The sequence below is a fragment of the Nematolebias whitei genome, chromosome 19, assembly GCF_014905685.2.
Source record: "Nematolebias whitei isolate Nwh7 chromosome 19, NemWhi1, whole genome shotgun sequence".
Classification (NCBI taxonomy): Eukaryota; Metazoa; Chordata; class Actinopteri; order Cyprinodontiformes; family Rivulidae; genus Nematolebias; species Nematolebias whitei.
The window spans coordinates 27,204,727-27,223,665 of record NC_056516.1 but is presented as its reverse complement, the minus strand read 5'-3'; the positions used below and the strand labels follow the sequence as shown (position 1 = coordinate 27,223,665).

Below are 18,939 nucleotides of genomic sequence, written 5' to 3'. Positions count from 1 at the left end.
TCCCATGATAAACGAGGGACTACTCTATACTGTATACTGTATTGTAATAGTATGTAATGCAGTTAACACTACTTTTTAAATAAATTTGCATAATTAGTAGTTTATTTGTTCATGTTTGCTTTATGAATGTGGATCAATGCATTAAATTAACTGCTCCATTAATGTTAGTCATACCATGAAAGTGCCATCTGAACATACTTGAAATGGTTGTTTTTCATCTTGTTACCTTTCATATTTAACATCAATACTCCCACATGACCAATTAAGTTCATTAATAGTCATTTTTGTTAAGTGCTAATATGGGGGTTGCCATAGTACAGCAATAAACCTTGATGTTACATTTCTAATTCAACGTAAACATAAAGGAACACATATTTTGTTGGTTAACATACAGTTTGTATTTTTATAGTTCAAGTTTTAATGTTCAAAGTTTTTCAAAGTCATTTTTTTCCCCATTAAAAACCTTCTTTAGATCATCCGTTGGTCTGTGTCTTCTCAGTCCAAGAACTGAAGACGACTTTTCTAATTCCACAGAACTACACATTCTCTTCAAAGCGTCTGAGGCAGTATGAAATATGAAATCATGAAATATTCATTTTCAACCTATCGCCACATGTGGTTCAGATTTCTGGTCAATAACTGGCGTATTGGGTTAAAGAGCCAACGCCGGTTACTATCTTCATGAGCATGTGTGCATACATGTGTGCACCAGAGGTAACCTGTGAAGGGCAGGGCCTACTTAATCACAGCAGTGTAAATGGAATTTCATTTTCTACTCATGAATTATTGACTTGTATAATATTCCGTCCAGCCAGGGATATTGAAGGGCTATATATCCCATTTGTTCAGGGAAAATCCATTGTAAAAATGGAACCATTACTCTCATTAAAACTTAACAATAAATTACATTCATTTCAACTTGTGCATGGCATTTGGTCATGCAGGAGATAAATATATAAATATAATGGACAGTGATTTACTAAATAGTAGTACTCGGAACATACAAGATGATGTTTTGGCTGGTAATGAATACTTTGAAAATCTCATTGAGGAGCACCAAAATGGTTTAGAGCTCATTAGGCTCTTTGTGTTTAATTCAAGCAGAGCTGATATTTGAAAAAAATGCTGCTTTAACCTTTTCTAAGTAGAGTCTAGACGAGCTTTAATTGGTTTACTTTCTTGCTTTGATATTGCACTGTGTATGTAGGCTACATGCACACTCCCTTTTATTTAGTGTTCATTTAGCGATTTGGACACGTTTTCAGGATGGTGGAGAAGCTACTGTACTTCCTAATGGAGGTAAAATGGCAAAAAGTGCTCCAAAGTTGTGGGTGTCCTGTTCTCTCACCTGTATTTCTTGCACAGATGATTGCAGGATTTTTTGTGAGGACATGTACATCGAGAAACTCGCTGATGATGTTGGTCTTATAGACCCATTAGGGGGTCATACGACAGTCCAAGAGGTATTTTCTAGCAGATAGGTGTGAAGTAATTCTGCACTATAATGCTTCCAGATCAAAGCAGCAGAGTTATTACAGGTTTTCCTGAAGTTCAATTTACAAAAAGTTATGTGTAATAAGCACAGATGCAATCTGATGTGAACTGGAAAAAAAAAAAAATCTCCAGCACTTTTCTCCCAGCAAATCAATCGTGAAAGACTCATCAGCATCCTGGATTTTGAGCCAAGCAGTCGCAGAAATAAATGTCAGCATAATAAATGGGATCATTTTCATTCTACAAAGCGTCCTGTCTGATATCTACAGTGTGAACAAGTCAATCTGAGCCCCTCCTTTTAGGTCAAAGATTGAAGAAATTGTGGTGTAATTACACTGGATGAAGTTCTCATTTCTCCCTCATACGACTCAGAGCACTAACGGTCTTTTCACTCAATCTGTCTCCGTCTGCAGCTATTGTTGCTGTGTTAGATTACTGTTCTGTGCAGTTTAATGTGGTTAATGCATCTTGAGGGTTTTTGTTTTGCTTTGGAAACACTGAATATTGAAGAGAAGCATGCAGGAATTTTTTTTGTGCATATATTATACATTAGTCTATGCAAACCATGCATCCAACATTCCATCTCAATCCCTAATGCTGCCTTGAAATCAATTTCTAAATGCTTGCAAAGGAAAAAAAAAACAGCCAACAAGCTATTTTATTTATTTATTTTTTTCTCCAATCTCATTATCCCTCCCAAAATCTAATACCTTCTGCTCTTGGTAGGCGGTTGTGCATTTACTTTTTTTCATTCTGTGTGCTTGTGTGTGTTTGCGCTGTGGTTTCATGCTAACATACATATTTCCAGGAACAAAATGCTGTGAACATGATTGAATATTATAGAACTGAATGGGATGGGTTCGGGTGTGCAATAGCAAACAACAACAACAACAACAACAAAAAAAGAAATTGCAGTCCCACATATTCACTCTCTCACACACACACTACATTCTCTTTAAGGGCCCTAATCCCCTTTCAGAATCTGTCAGCCTTGTTGTTACAAATACAACAGGATTATTTGTGTGTGTATGTGTGAGGTGTGTATGTATCAAAGGCAGAGACTGACTGTGTATGCGTGATTGGGTTGTTTGTGAGACATGTTGCTTGTGAGCAGTGTGTGTGAAACGGGCACGAAGAGTACAGGAATGCTCCAACTGTAAGCCTGTTTTCTCCACAAAGCAATGTGTTCTCTATTATTTTACCGTTTGTGTGTGCATGTGCGTGTGTGTGTGTGTGTGTGTGTGTGTGTGTGTGGGGGGGGGGGGGGGGGTTCCATTCACACAAGCACATGTCAGTTTTAGCAGCTTGCGACTGGCTGAGTTTGGGGTTCTCATAAAGACTATGTCATGATGGAAATTAATGTAATCCATCATAAACTTGCACATCAGCTCACAAACACACAAGCGGTGCATGTACTAAAGTAAAATACACACAAAATACACTTTTTTTTGGTCATGCCTATATATAATAATATAAAACAGAAGAGTGGTGCAGGCAAATAAAGTAGGACTCGTGTAATGAAAGGCATACCTTCAGAAATCCTACGCTCAACATTTCAAACAGAATTAAGGCAACACAACAGCGCTTTGATGTGAATTCAAAGTGGAGTCTGTACAAACTTGTGGTCACACTGACTCTACGAAAGAAAAGGTGTAATGAATATTTGCTCAGCTCAGTCGAAAGAAAAAAATCATAGAGTAATGCAAGACTGGAGCCCATTGACTCTTGCTTTGACTGTGTTTATAACTTCTTTTATTTTATTTAAATGGCTTTTTGTTGAATTATTGTTGTATGTACTTTATTAAAACAGGTCTCTCTTGTAAATGAGTCCTTGTGACTCAACGAGACTAACCTGTATAAATAAAGGTTGAATGAAAAACTAAATTGACTTGCTTCCTGTTTTGCTTTGCTGGCTCCTTCTAGCTTACTCAACTTAAGTTCCTTCTTAGTGACATGGTCAGCAGTAAAGTTGCGCTCAGGTCCAAAAAATCCGATCTGACCCGACCCATGCCTGCAGCCATCAGCTCCGAACCCGACCTGATCCAACATATTAACAGTAATTAAAGGTCTGAGCCATTAAAACCCCTGACATTTTTAATTAAGCTTTGACTACTTACACCACCGACTATTATTAACGGTTGGCAGACGCGTGCGGCTGAGTAAAGGGGGCAGAAAGAAGATCAGAGCTGAGGAGCCATCAAAGCACATTAAATGTTTCCCCTGCTTCTGTCTGCATTGGACCCTATTCTGACATGTCGGATATTTTGTGATCTCACCTGTTTGGGTCATCGGCAGCGCGTCCGCTGAGTTCTGCGGCTGAATGAACGTCCGTTTGAGTTGATGGATCGCTGGCAGAAGTCCATCCATCCATCCATTATCTTTACCCGCTTCTTCCATTTTGGGTCACGGGGGTCACCGGTGCCCATGTCCAGCAATTACTGTGCGAGGGGCGGGGTACACCCTGGACGGGTCGCAAGTCCATCATAGGGCCACATAGAGACAAACATTTATTCACTCTCTCACTCACACCTAGAGACAATTTAGAGTTACCAATCAGCCTAACATGAATGTTTTTGGTCTGTAGGAGGAAACCGGAGTACCCGGAGAAAACCCACGCATGCACGGAGAGAACATGCAAACTCCACCCAGAAAGGCCCCTGGACCGGGGTTTGAACCAAGGACCTGCTTGCTGAGAGGCAGCAGCTCTACCAGTTGTGCCACCGTGCTGCCCACGGCAGTAGTCCATTTGAAGCTTAACTGAGCTTTTTGCCTCTTTCAACCAACCGGTGTCCCTAACACAATAAAAACCAGACACTGACCTGGCCCGCACATAAAGCAAATTATCATGGCCCAGCCCATTTCGAATCTGGGTCAGGCGGGCCCGGACTCCGGGTTTGGGTTAGTAATGACAGCTCTAGTCAGCTGCACAATGGCGCAGTTGGTAAAGCTGCCACATCTCAGCAAGAAGGTTGCCCTGGTTCAAATATCAGCCGGGGGTCATTCTGGGCGGAATTTGTATGTTCTCTCCATGCATGTGTGGGTTTTCTCTGGGTACTCTCGTTTCCTCCCACAGACCAAAAACATGCATGTTAGGCTGATTGGTAACTCTAAATTGTCCCTAGGTGAGAGGGAGAGAGTGAATGGTTGTTTGTCTTGTTTGTCTCTGTGTCCCTGTGATGGACTTGAAACCTGTCCAGGGTGTCCCCCACCTCTCGTACATTGATAGCTGAGCATGGGCACCGGTGACCCCCACGACCTGAAAAGGAAGAAGCGGGTAAAAGATAATGGATGGTTGGATGGATGGATGGTGTGACATAGGCATTCATTATCTTCATGTAACACACTTCATGTTCTCTCTAAAACCTAATTTCTTAGAATATTTTGAGATGTGCTGTTTCTCAGTCTCCCATAGTAAGTATAGCTAAGGTTTGCTAGTTTGACATAGCTACAAGCAATATTTCTGTTGTCTGTTTCACTTGACTGTACTGTCTTTAAAAATAATGATATTTAAACCAAAATGTGTGTTTTAAGAGTTTTTGGTAGCAAAAGTCTCTATATTAGAAACACACACCATAAATAAACAAAAAACACTCAGATACTTGTAACTGGTTGCAGTGCTAATTATGTTTGCAGAATCTTCCAAGTCAAGCCTCTAGTTCACCACATTGCTCACTGGTTTTCCACTCAGCAATGCCTCCACCAAATGCAAACATTTGTAATTTATAGCTGAAACTTCAAAATGCTTTACAGAAAAAGAAAACAATGATCCTCGTAAAATTTATTCCTGGGGCTCTGGGTGGGCAACGTTGGATGCTATTCACAAATGCTGCCTTTGAATAAACATACAGAATGCAAACTTGCTTAAAGCGATGCAAACTAAGAAGTAAATAGATCCAAGAGATGTGCTTGACTCAGCAAACTGATGGTCAGTCATCTTCAAAGACCATTTGGCAGCGTATTGATGTTTAAAATGGATCATAAGCTTTTGTGACATTAAATAGTGTTTTTCAGCAGCAATAGATGGCTGAAAGTCTAAAGCCAAAAATATTTCATGGTGACAGTTGCACAAATGTTCAGGCTCTGTGTGCTGACTTGCTAATGTGCTATAGTTGATAATACAGCTAAACTTACAAAGCCAAAAGTGTTTTGATGTGGTAAAAATAGAGACAAAGAATTGCTACTCTGCACATAATCACAGTGATTTTGTTGAAAAGACTTTATAGCAGTAATTGTAGTTTTTGTGTTTCTTGTAATCAACTAAGATTTGGGCTTATAGTTCTGCCACTTTTACTATGAGCTCTTTCGATTTTGCAGGTGTACTTGCTGCAAAGCCATAATTCATTCCTCTCCAAACTGTTTTCATTTAGATTTAGTCGAGACTAGTGATATTTAGACCTCACCATTAACAGCCTGTTATGGAAATATAGTTATTTATGTTTTCTGATGCATTATAATATGTAATATATTGCAATCCTTTGTAATCCTTTATTCGACTTTAGGTCATTGTGAACTGATCATTGTCAATCTGATATTAAGTAAGAAAAAAAATCACAGTCATGCCACTTTAATTGGTGATATGTGACTTATCTGTGAGGCTGATTATCCATGCTGCCGATCTCTTGCCTTTATTTTTTCTTACACTTTTTTATTTTTTTGATGATTATTTATTCTGGTATCGGATGCTGTGCAGCTGGAAGGATTTTTACTGAAATAATTTTACTTTTGGGCATTTGTTATGATGCGTAACCATAGCAACACGTTTTTTTTTTTTTTTTTGATTAACATCACAAAAGCTCAACTACAGTCCCAAATCCCAAATGAGTTGAAAAGGAGGCGCCGTGGACAAATTTCCATCAACCTGGCGGTGGTGCTCGTGTACCTGACCGCCGAGATCCTGGAGCTAGTGGGAAACTTGGCTCGTAGAGGACCGGGATCTTCCCCCGGCAACTTCAGCTGTCTGTCTGTGGCAATGAGGAGCTTGGCAGACTGCTGGGAAGAGTGACCATAGCTCAGGGAGGAATTCTGCCAGCATTTGGACCATCCTGCTGCCCTGGAGGACCGAGAGGCCCACTGAATCTGAAAGCAACTTGGATCCAGGTGGTCAGATCAGTATCTGTGGCCAGATTCTTCAGATTTGCTGCAGGAGATCCTTCCTGCCCACAGCTATCGGGATCTATAACATATCTTGAATGAAACCAGGATGATGAGCTACAACAAGACTTAATTTACCTTTGGGATTAATAAAGTATTTTTGAATTGAATTATGTTGCTGTATTCATACCCATCTGCTCACTATAGACTCATGTCCGGGCTGCTGTTTATTATACTGTATTATTTTACATTATTAGTGTTTAGTGTACATCTTAGATCGTTTAGCGTTTCATATATATATTTGTATATCTTAGATTCTTATTTACTGTTTCTTTTTATACTTTAGATTTTTGCTATTTTTGGGTGTAACTGGGACCTTGAGTACACAAGTTCGTTCCACCTCAAGTACCACATGTGATGCAAATGACAATAAAGAACCTTGAAACTTGATATTATAACCATCGTTCTGTGACTATCTGTAGAATGAAGTAGCCAGTAGAAAGTTTGGCAGATAACCTTACCATAACTGTTGTAGGAAATCTTTAAAATGTTTTGATCTTCTTTGGGACTGTTCTTTCTTAGCAGCCAACTGGTCTTGGACTAGTATGGGCTGGCTCTGATAGCACTGTGAGTGGTGGGTATGGGTGAGTCACTTCCAGGGCTCCCTATAATGAGAGATAAAACTTTGGGGGTTTTTTTAACACTCAAAATACTGAGACTCCAGGCATAATCTTTATTCTGACTGTTCTCCAAAGCTCTGTTTATTACATTTGATAAAGTATGCACCTGATTGTGAATTGGCTTTTTTTGTTTGTTTTTCTACGACGCCATTTTATAAAATATTTTTTTCATTAAAATGGTTCAGGTTTGGTATAACTGAGTGTTATTACATAATCTGTTGACCATTTGTGGTGTGCATTACTGGGTTTGTTGTGAGGTTTTTTTACATACATAATGCTAGGTTAGAAAAATTAAGTAACTTCTTCAGTGTGTTTCAGCGTTATTTGATTTTTCGATCAATTTACTAACTGTGCTGCACAAGTAAATTTGAGGATTATTATAAAGAAGTTCATTTTGTCCTGATCTCTTGGGCTCATGCAGTTGTTACACCTTTCATTGAATCTGTGTCATTCCAGAAATAGATAAAGAGAGTTGTGGTGACCCTGGAACTCCTCTCTATGGAATAAGAGAAGGTGACAACTTCTCCAATGGGGGAATCCTGAGGTTTGAGTGCCAGTTTGGCTTTGAGCTGATTGGCGAAAAAACAATCTCCTGCCAAGACAATAACCAGTGGTCTGCAAACATCCCGATATGTATTTGTAAGTATTCAAATGGTGTGTCATTTTTAGAAATATGTCAAAAAAGCTTGACGTCTGCACAGCCATGCTGTTGATAACATTCGCTCTGACCTGTCACCATGGTGACAGTGCAGAGTTTAATATGGCCTGGGGCAGATGATGACCGATAACGCTGTGAAGATGAATATTTAACAGAAAATGTATCTCTCTGTGCACGTTTCCCTCCCCCCACTTCCCTCCCACAGTCCCCTGCATGTCCAACTTCACAGCTCCCTCAGGAACCGTTCTCTCTCCAGATTACCCAGAAGGCTATGGGAACAACATGAATTGTGTCTGGCTCATCCAATCAGATCCAGGCTCCAGAATACACTTGGCATTTAATGATTTTGACCTTGAGGCACCTTACGATTCTCTAACTGTGAAAGACGGCGAGACGAACGATGCTTCTGTCATTGGGAGATTCTCTGGAGCTGAAAGTCCTTCCCATCTGACATCTAACACCAACACGCTGAGGTTGGAGTTTCAAGCTGATCACTCCATGTCTGGAAGAGGATTTAACATCACATACAGCAGTGTGTAACTTTTCTATATCTTCTCTTACTCTGTCTTTTTACCATACGAAACTCTGATCACACTTTTCCAACAAATCATAAAATTGTTTTTTTATAACTTTAGGTGTGTTATAACTTCAAACAATATTAAATTGTCCTTTACTAAATATGAAGGATTGTCCTTTGTCAAATGGTCTACAGTGTTTAAGCGCTTGAATTGCTATTTTGTTGAATAAATGTCTATGTACTGTCATAATACAAACAAAACAGTCATTTGGTGAGTAAGAAATAATCTTTAAGCTTCTTTAACTGCCATCAAAACTATCCTAAAGCACAGGAGAAGTAATCCCCACTCAAGTATTAGAAGTTGGGCTGTTTCATTGCAGATATACAGTTGAAGCTCTGCTAATTTGCAAAACATTAAATCAAAGAAGAGGCTGAAAGACCTCAAAGAAACATTTTATAAAAGACTAAATGTATGCTTTATTTCATTATTTGAAGATGTGGTATTGTTTTCCTATGTCTAAAGTAATAATTATTCTTCTTTCAGCTTTTGTCCCTTCATGGATAGCCACAGCGAGTCATCCTTATCTATCTCACTCTGTCCTCTACCTCTTCTGTCCCCACTCCAACTGCCTCCATGTCCTCTCTGTGCATCCATATGCATTATCTCCTCTTTGTCTTTTTCCTGACAGCTGTATTTCTCACATTCTTCTACCAATATATATATATTTTTTTTCATTTAGCCTTTATTTATCCAGGTTAGTCTCATTGAGCCGCGAGAACTCATTTTCAAGAGAGACCTGTTTAGGGAGCACATGGTGGGGTTAAGGGCCTTGCTCATGGGCCCAGAGTGGGGCGAATGAGGGTGGGGACAAGTGTGGGTGTTTCACCTACCCCACCCACAATTTTGATGTTGTCGGGGCCGGGGCATGAACCGGCGATCTTCGGATCACAGGCCCACCTCTCTAACCTCTGCACCACCACTCCCCCACTGTCCCTCCTCTGGACATGTCCAAACCATCTCAGTCTGACCTCTCTAACTTTATCTCCCAGTTATTCAAGTTGTGCTGTACCTCTGATGATCTCATTCTTGTCCATCCTTGTCACTCCTAAGGAGAACCTCAACACCTTCATTTCTGCCACTTCCAGTTCTTTCTCCTGTCTTCTTAGTGCCACTATCTTCAACCCATACAACATAGCTGGTCACCACTATCTTGTAAACTTTTTCTTTGACCTTTGTTGACACCCTTTTGTCACAAAATACTCCTGAAACTTTTCTTCATCCACTCCATCCTGCCTGGACTCTCTTTTTCACCTCTTTACCACACTCCCCATTTTCCTGGACAGTAGACCCCAAGTACTTAAAGTCATACACCTTTGTGATCTTTGTTCCTTTTAGCCTCACTATTCCACCAGCCTCCCTCTCATTCACACACATGTACTCTGTCTTACTACGGCTGACTTTCATTCCTCTTCTTTTAAGTGCATACCTCCACCTCTCCAAGTTCTCTTTCACTTGTTCCCTGTTCTCACCACCGATCACAATGTCATCTGCAAACATCATAGTCCATGGGGATTCCTGCCTGACCTCATCTGTTAGACGGTCCATCACTAGAACAAACAAGAAGGGACTCGGAGCCGATCCTTGACGCAATCCCACCTCCACCTTGACGCTATCTGTCACTCCTACAGCACATCTCCCCACTGTCCTGCTGTCCTCATACATGTCCTGTACCAGTCTAACATACTTCTCTGCCACTCCAGATTTTCTCATGCAATACCACACCTCCTCCTTCTGCACCCTGTCATATGCTTTTTCTAAATCCACAAAGATGCAATGAAGTTCTTTCTGACCCTCTCTCTACTTCTCCATTAGCATACTCAAAGCAAAGATGGCATCTGTGGTGCTCTTTCTCTGCATGAAACCATACTGCTGCTCACATATAGTCACCGCTCATCTAAGTCTAGCTTCTACAACTCTCTCCCAGATCTTCATTGCGTGGCTCATCAACTTAATTATCCTGTCATTGCTACAACTCTGTACATCACCATTGTTTTTTTAAATAGGCACCATTACACATATTCCCCATTCCCCAGGCATTTTCTCACCCTGAAATATGCCATTGAATATTTGAGTCAAAAACCTCTGCCATCTAAGACATTTCCAAACCTCCAGTGGTATGTCATCAGGTCCTACTGCCTGCCCCATCTTCATTCTTTTCAGAGCTTTCCAATCATCACCCTCACTAATGTTTCCTACTTCCTGGTCCACAGTTTCTATGACCTCTACTCATCTTTCCCTTTCATTTGCTTCGTTCATTAGCTCCTCAGAGTACTTCTTCCATCTTCCCATCATGCTCTCCTCACTTGTTGGAACATAACCATTCCTATCTTTAACATGCGTAACCTGCTGCACATCCTTTCCAACCTGAAACCTCTGTCTCAGGGGTCTGCGGTGGCTTGGTGGTCAGTGCTGTAGTCTTGTAATCCTCAGATTGTGGGTTTGAGCCCAGGTTGCATCAGGAAGAGGATCTAGTGTAAAACAATTGCCAAATCTTTGTGTGTTCGCTTGCTTTGGCAAACCCTGAAGAAGGGAGCAGCCAAAAGAAACTTAGAGTTAGACACAAGCTCATTCTTAAAAGCACAAAGTGGTATGAAAAGTAACTACACTGTCTAACCACACAGTTTTGTTCAGACAAATGTAAAAATTGGGTAGAATATGAACAAAGAGAAAAGAATGACTGGTTGGAGGTTAAAGCTCTATGAAAACTTTATCTATCTCAAAATCAGGAGCTAAGGATTTATCTGAGCAGCTTTATGGTCCTTCAAAAGTCAAATAAAAAATAAAAAAAAACATCTACAACTCATGAAAATGTATTTTTGGTAAAAATGCAGCCATCATGTCTGTGTCTATTTTTTTTTTTTTTTTATAATCTTTTGTTTATTTTTCTTTTACCACAGCATTTGGCCATAATGAGTGCCCAGACCCTGGCATCCCCATCAATGCTCGCCGCTTTGGGGACAGCTTTCAGCTTGGCAGCTCTATTTCCGTGGTGTGTGAGGATGGTTTTATCAAAACCCAAGGAACTGAGACCATCACCTGTCAGTTAGAAAGAGGAAAAGTCATGTGGAGTGGGCCTATTCCTAAATGTGAAGGTAAATATTGACAGAATTGCCGCCTAAATTATTATCTCGGGACCAATATGCCATCCAAGATCCCATCATTACACAGTACAAAAAGGCAAAAAACAGAAGGAAATGATACTGAGATGGCCAGTTACCATAAAAAGCCAGGGGAATGGTGATCTTAGATGGAAGAAAATGATTAACATTACGAGGCAATTGCTGCAACTGGTACAGATCTAACTGAGGCAGGGTGATTCTATCACATCATTTGTTGATAGAACTGTTTAATGTTCAGTTTAATTATGCTCAAGGATTTATAAAAAATAACAAAAAAAAACTTTGTATCAAATATGTGTCTGTAACTATTTAAGAACAACCTACATACCTTTATTTAAATGTAAAGATCCAAAATTAATTGCCTTTAGAAAATCAAACACACTATAACAAGATCACTTTTGAAAACAGCAAAGGAAGACCTTTGACTAATAATAGCTTCTATTCAAAGTCAATTTATTGCCATGTTCTCTTTTCTCATGAATGGATCTTATAATAACCAGGAGAATATTTAATATAATTATGATACTGACTTTACTAGGCTTTTCCTAACATCTTACATGAAACGCATTAAAACGTCATGCTGCCATACATTAGAGTTGAATTCATAAAGTAGCTCTTTGACATTTTTACACAGACGTCTCAGCTGATTTATTGCATCCATCCTTGTCATTCTAAAGATATTGTGTTGATTTATTTCAAGGTAATTTAATTAGGTTTTTTTTTTTTTGTTGTTCGTAAAATATAATTTCAGTTTTTCCTACTCAGTCAAAGTACTGTTTTAAAAATTTGTTCAACCCAAAATTTTATCAAACTTGTTAGTTATTGTTTGATTTGGTGACGGATGGTTATTAATTAAAGGAGACTAAATCAGAGCTCAAAGCAAAGGGACTGGTGGTTTTAAGAGTCATGAAGCTTTAAACATAACTCCAAATCAGAGCTGGTTTTGTATCGTGGATTATCCGTCCATCCTTTATCTTTACCTGCTTCTTCCTTTGTGGATTGCAGGCATCACTGGTGCCCATATCTATTCATCATTAGACAACAAAAGACATTTGGCATAATCTGTCCAGGATTAAAATGGATTGCTGCCTTTTTAAAACAAGGTTCAAGGTTATTTGTTGTCATTTGAATCACATGTGGTACATGAGGTGGAACAAAATTGTGTCCCCAACGTCTTAGTTACACCCCAAAATATGAAAAACATAAAGTATAAAAACTAACGGTATGTACAAGGATCTAAGCTATACGCTAAACACTAATAATGTAAAATAATATGGTATATTAAAAAGCAGCCCGAACACGAATCTGCAGTGAGTAAATGAGTATGAATACAGCAGCTTGAAGGCAAGAAGTTAGAAACATAGATAAATCAACTACATTCTCAAAAGGGTCATAGCAGTTCACACATTTTCATTAACATCACAGAATGTGTGACATTATTTTATCATTTGCAGGTTCGCATAGCAACATTTGCAGGTACAGTACACGGGGAGTAGTGGCACAGAAGGCAAGCCTGTGATTGGAAGGTCACTGGTTTGACCCCCCGGACTGACAACATTTGCCCACATTTGCCCCACTCTGAACCCTTGAGCAAGGCTCTTAACCCCCATCATGTGCTCCCCTGGGCACCCTGGATAGCAGCCCTCAGTTCCACACATGTGGGCTGTGGTAGCTCAGTGGTCTCGGGTTGTGTCAGGAAGGTCATCCCGTGTAAAAACAATTGCCAAGTCTTCATGTGAGTTAATTCTCTGTGGCGAACCCTGAGGAAGGCAGCAGCAGATAGAAGGAAAAAAACAGTAGGTAGCTGTAGCACTTCCTGCAAGGAATATATTGTATAATATTTCTTGCGTAATAAGAACGCAGTGTAAAACTGCCAGTGATTTAAAGGTTTATAAAATACCCTTCACGTGAGCTGAGTTGTTTTAAGCCTGCAGCAATCCACATTGGTTTTGGAGTGTAACCTTTTTTTTAAAACCTCACTTCTGAAAAATCAACTTTATATTTAAAAGCTTAAAAACTTAAGTCGCCTGCATTTCATCGTTTGTGCTAAATCCCACAAATCATGATTCATGCCACATATTGTGCATCAATTTCTGCTTCTCCCAGAATATACTTTTAATGTTCTCTGTTTTATTTTGTTTTTGTGTCTTATGTCCCTCCTTCTTCCCATTCTCCTCATCCAGCTCCATGTGGAGGCCACTATTCAGCTGCAAGTGGAGTCATTTTGTCTCCCGGGTGGCCCGGTTACTACAAGGATTCCCTCAGCTGTGAGTGGGTGATTGAATCGGAGCCAGGACGTTCTATCAAAATTGCATTTGACAGGTGGGCAAAAATAATATTTAGCTCTTCATCCTGTAATGACCTTTAGGGTGTTGAGCAAGCACATAAAGAAATTACCCAAAACCGCAATGTGTTGCATCCAACTAGCACAGTATCAAGTGGAAAACCAACAGGGCCTTCAATGCCTTCAGAGAAGGCCTTTCATCATTCATCACTTTTGAAATGTTACATTTAGATTTGTTTGGTGATAATTTATTTTATTTCTGTTTACTTTGCAGTTTGGCTTTTTTTTAAAGATGTAGTTATCAATCATATTATTATTATTATTATTATTATTATTATTATTATTATTATTTGTCTCGAGCAGAAATATAAGAAGCTCTCATCCTTTAGGACTTCACTTTGATTAGAGAAGGCTGAAGTCAGTCAGTTTCTCTCCATGATGGATTTATTTAATAAATGACAGGAAAATAAACCAATCAGATTGCTGATATAACGTGGGTGGAACCAAAACATGGGACTCTGGAGTTTAGGAAGGCCAAAGCATTTTTTATTTTTTTATATATTTTTGGGGGCCCATGAAGATTAGTGGTGCATTCATCTGCAGCCTGTATATTTGAAAATCCACACAGAAATTGTCGTTGCTCTAAAGAACAAATATTAAATATCAAATGTAAGTTTTCTATAATTTTCAATTTAAATTTGAAGGCCTAGCCCTTATGGTCATGGATCACCACTGCAAATGTCACAATACTTCAAGTGCAATAATTGATCAAAAATATAATCTACTGTTTGTATTTAACTCATTAAGCTAAGATTGATAATTTTGTTGATTGTGCGCAATGAAAGCAGACATCGTCTGTTTAATATATATATATATATATATATATATATATATATTGCATTATCAAAAGCATGACTTAAAATCAACGTTTATTTCTCTGAATATTAATTTAAGTTTTATATAGTCATTAAATGTATATGAGGATATAAAAACAAAATGAGATCATTCTTTAAAAATTTAAAGGCTTGTTTGATTAGTGTTGAAGCCATGATCATGGGAAATGAGCATTTTCTTCTACCAGGTTCCAGACAGAGTTGGGTTATGACTTCCTTGAGATCCACGATGGACCGAACCTCCTCTCTCCTCTGATTGGCTCCTTCAATGGCACCCAGGTGCCCCAGTTTCTGTTCAGCAGCAGCAACTTCCTCTATCTCCTGTTCACCACGGATAACAGCCGCTCCAATGTCGGCTTTAAAATACTCTACGAAAGTAAGTTGGAAACAAATCCACCGTGCTTGCATGGGCTGATTGAGATTAAAGTTGCCTTTGTCAATCCTTTTTGTAAAGTTAAAAACCATATGAGCACTCCGTACATGCAGGCTGAAATGAAAATGTATTTTTGGATTTACTTTCCTCACAGTAGGAGTTTGATTACACTCATAATAAGAAGGCATGGTGTGACAACATTGTGCTAATAGCCCACCCACAACCCAGTTTCACAGACCAACTTTGTGCCAGGGTCATTACCTGCATGAAAATAAACAGCAATGATTGCACACCCGGGTGCCTGCTGGGAACAGTAAAACTGTTAACTTTAGAACGTTTAAATCAGCTAAATTCAACTCCTTTTTTTTTTATTGTTTTTCAGGCGTTACGGTGGACAGCTACTCATGCTTGGATCCTGGCATACCTGTTAACGGTATTCGTTATGGACAAGATTTTTCCATCGGCTCCACTGTGTCCTTTGGTTGTGATTCGGGCTACAGACTCAGTCACGAGGAGCCGCTGGTCTGTGAAAAGAATCACTGGTGGAGCCATCCCTTACCTACTTGTGACGGTAAACATTTGCTGTGCTTCTTAGAAAATAGATTTTTTTTTTTTTTTACGAGACCAAATAATATGAATTTAATGGTCTTATTCTGATTTCACTTTCACAACCTTGTAGTTGATTTGAATTTGTCCTTGAATACATTATCAGAATTAACTTGATTAAAAGCATAAAATAGATTGCTTTCCACCCCAGCATTTATATTATACACAAATATATAAATTTGATCTATTCAATTTTTTTTTCATTCAATCTTTCTATATATTCAATTTAAATCAGTTCAATTCAGTTTATTTATATAGCACCAAGTCACAACAGAAGTCATCTCAGGGCACTGAACAGAAACATTCATATATAAATAACAAGTTAACACTATCTGAGGAGCAGACTGCTTTGAGTTTAACTCCGTTCCAGAACTCTGGTCTAGAGCAAGCATGAAGACTTTCTCATGAGGAAGAAACCTTTAGCAGAACCAGGCTCAGGACGAGTGACCATCTTCTTCGGCTGGGTTTGAGAGGAACAGATACACAATGGCAGGTCAAGAATCACATCTTAAAAAAGAAATATCAATCAAATGAAAACTATTCAATTTTAACAATTCATTTAAGGAAATTGGGTCTGTTTGTCCTCCAATAGTCTAAGCCTATTGCAAGATAACAAGCCAACCCTATAGGATTTATCAAAAAGGAAAGTCTTAAGCCCAGTCTTAAAACTGGACAATGTGTCAGCCTCATGGAAAGAAACTGAAGTTGGTTTCACAAGAGAGGAGCCTGATAACTGAAAGATAACTGAAGATCTTCCTCCCGTTCTGCTTTTGGAAACTCTAGGAACCACATGTAAGCCTGCAGGCTGAGAGCAAAGTGCTCTGTTAGGAAAATATGGAACAATGCCATCTCAAATATAAGATGGAGCTAGGTTGTTGAGGGCTTTGTAGGTTAGTAGTAAGATTTTGAATTCAATTCTGAATTTAAAAGGGAGCCAATGGAGAGAAGCTAAAACTGGAGAGATATGATCTCTCCTACTAACTCCAGCTAAGATTATGGCAGCAGCATTTTGGAAGAAGTATTTGGACACTCAGATAACAACCCATTGCAATAGTCGAGTCTATTATACAGGTTAGTCTCATTGAGCCATGATGACTCATTTATAAGAGAGACCTTTAAACAAAGAACACAGATGAGGTAATAGACAATCATATAAAAAGCATATAAAATGAAAAAGTAAATGCACACACACACATTCTGGCACATTTAGTGCAATTGAGAAACAATTACAGCATTTTAAAAGCTACACACCTTACAGGAAGGTGTGCTCACACTATTTGAGCTCCCACAACCATCTGCACGCAGAAAACTGGCAACATTCCTACTCAGCATTCACACATATGGTCTCCCTCATGTGGAATCCTGCCTTCATGCGTGCAACTGCTCAACACGCTCGTCTGTCAAGTTAATTTCTCAGACTTTGGAAGCAGGAAACTTCCCCAGTCATTTTACTGGATAATCTGGTTCAACACGATGCACCACAAGTTCCATTTGACACTGTAATGTAGCTGTTGAATGTACTAGTGGTAGAGAAAGTAACATTTTTTAGTACTTTGTACTGTAACCATTTCAGAGTTCAAAAAACAATATTTTACAAAAAAATATATGTTTTTCACATCCATGAATATGATTAGACCTTGATTTTAATGATATAAACTTGTATATATACTGAACTGATTTGCAGTCTTCACTTTCAAAATCCCACCTGTTGGGCTGATATGTATCAAGTAACAAAAATAATTAGAAAAAAAACTCAACAAAGTCACATTTTTGGACTTTTAGAACATTCTTGATTTACATAGGTTTAACGTTGCTGATGTGTGCTCAAATGTTATTTTTTTCCAATATGTTTAACAGTAGGGCAGCACGGTGGCACAACTGGTAGAGCTGCTGCCTCAGCGCGCAGGTTCAACCGGTTCACCGGTTCAAATCCCGGTCCAGGGGCCTTCTGGGTGGAGTTCTTATGTTCCCTTCGTGCATGCGTGGGTTTTCTCTGGGTACTCTGGTTTCCTCCCACAGACCAAAACCATGCATCTTAGTCTAATTGGTAACTCTAAATTGTCCCTAGGTGTGAGTGAGAGAATGAATGGTTGTCTCGTTTGTCTCTGAGTGGCCCTATGATGGACTTGCGACCTGTTCAGGGTGTCCTCCGCCCCTCGTACAATGATTGCCGGACATGGGCACTGGCGACCCCATGACTCCAAACGGAAGAAGTGGGTAAAAGATAATGGATGAATGGATTTTTTTTACCCTTTATTTATCCAGGTAGTCTCATTGAGCCATGAGAACTCATTTTCAAGAGAGACCTGTTTAGGGAGCAGATGGTGGGGGTTAAGGGCCTTGCTCAGGGACCCAGAGTGAGGCGAATGAGGGTGGAGGCAAGTGTGGGTGCTTCACCTTTTCCACCCACATTTTGATGTTGACGGTACCAGGAGGTGAACCTGCGACTTTCTGATCACAAGCCCATCTTCTAACCTCTGCGCCACCCCCCCCCCCCCCCCCCCCATAAATGATGGGTTGGATGTGTGTTTAACAGTAATTAGTTCTTTCATGCTAATACAAAAGGTCATGTGACATCATGAATGTAGGGGGAGTGGTGGCGCAGAGGTTAGAGAAGGTGGGTCTGTGATCAGAAGATCGCCGGTTCAAGCCCCGGTACCGACAACATCAAAAATGTGGGTGGGGTAGGTGAAGCACCCACACCTGCCCTCACCCTCATTTGCCCCACGCTGGGCCCATGAGCAAGGCCCTTAACCCCCATCTGCTCCCTAAACAGGTCTCTCTTGAAAATGAGTTCTCGTGGCTCAATGAGACTACCTGTATAAATAAAGGGTAAATGAAAATAAAATGAATGTGTGCAGGGGAGTGTATGGTACTTAAAGTCCCACATTGCTAGTGCACAGACTCTGGTTACAAAAATACAATGTGGCAGAATCCTTCAAAATGGTCCTTGTTGGTATCAATTCCATTTTCTAGTATCCAGTTTCCAGCAAGAAAAACTAAACCATTTGGTCTACTTCTATATGTTATTGCATGTCAGTGGTTTAGAAGGCAGGCTTTCCAGCAGATTTTTTATTTATTTTTATTTTTATATATACTGTTCCAATACAAGGGCTTGTTGAGCAGATATGCTACCTCAATGTTTTTATTTTATTTTATATAT

General features: G+C 39.5%; 1 protein-coding gene across 1 annotated transcript in view; it reads left to right on the top strand.

The window, feature by feature from the left end:
• LOC119425451 (CUB and sushi domain-containing protein 3) overlaps nucleotides 1-18,939 on the top strand; it is a 504,865-nt gene that overhangs the window by 370,821 nt on the left and 115,105 nt on the right. The window contains exons 13-18 of the mRNA XM_037692978.1: nucleotides 7,722-7,904; nucleotides 8,129-8,455; nucleotides 11,399-11,593; nucleotides 13,804-13,942; nucleotides 14,986-15,173; nucleotides 15,553-15,741. Of these exons, the coding sequence (XP_037548906.1) occupies nucleotides 7,722-7,904; nucleotides 8,129-8,455; nucleotides 11,399-11,593; nucleotides 13,804-13,942; nucleotides 14,986-15,173; nucleotides 15,553-15,741 (1,221 nt within the window). The remainder of the gene's footprint in view (nucleotides 1-7,721; nucleotides 7,905-8,128; nucleotides 8,456-11,398; nucleotides 11,594-13,803; nucleotides 13,943-14,985; nucleotides 15,174-15,552; nucleotides 15,742-18,939) is intronic.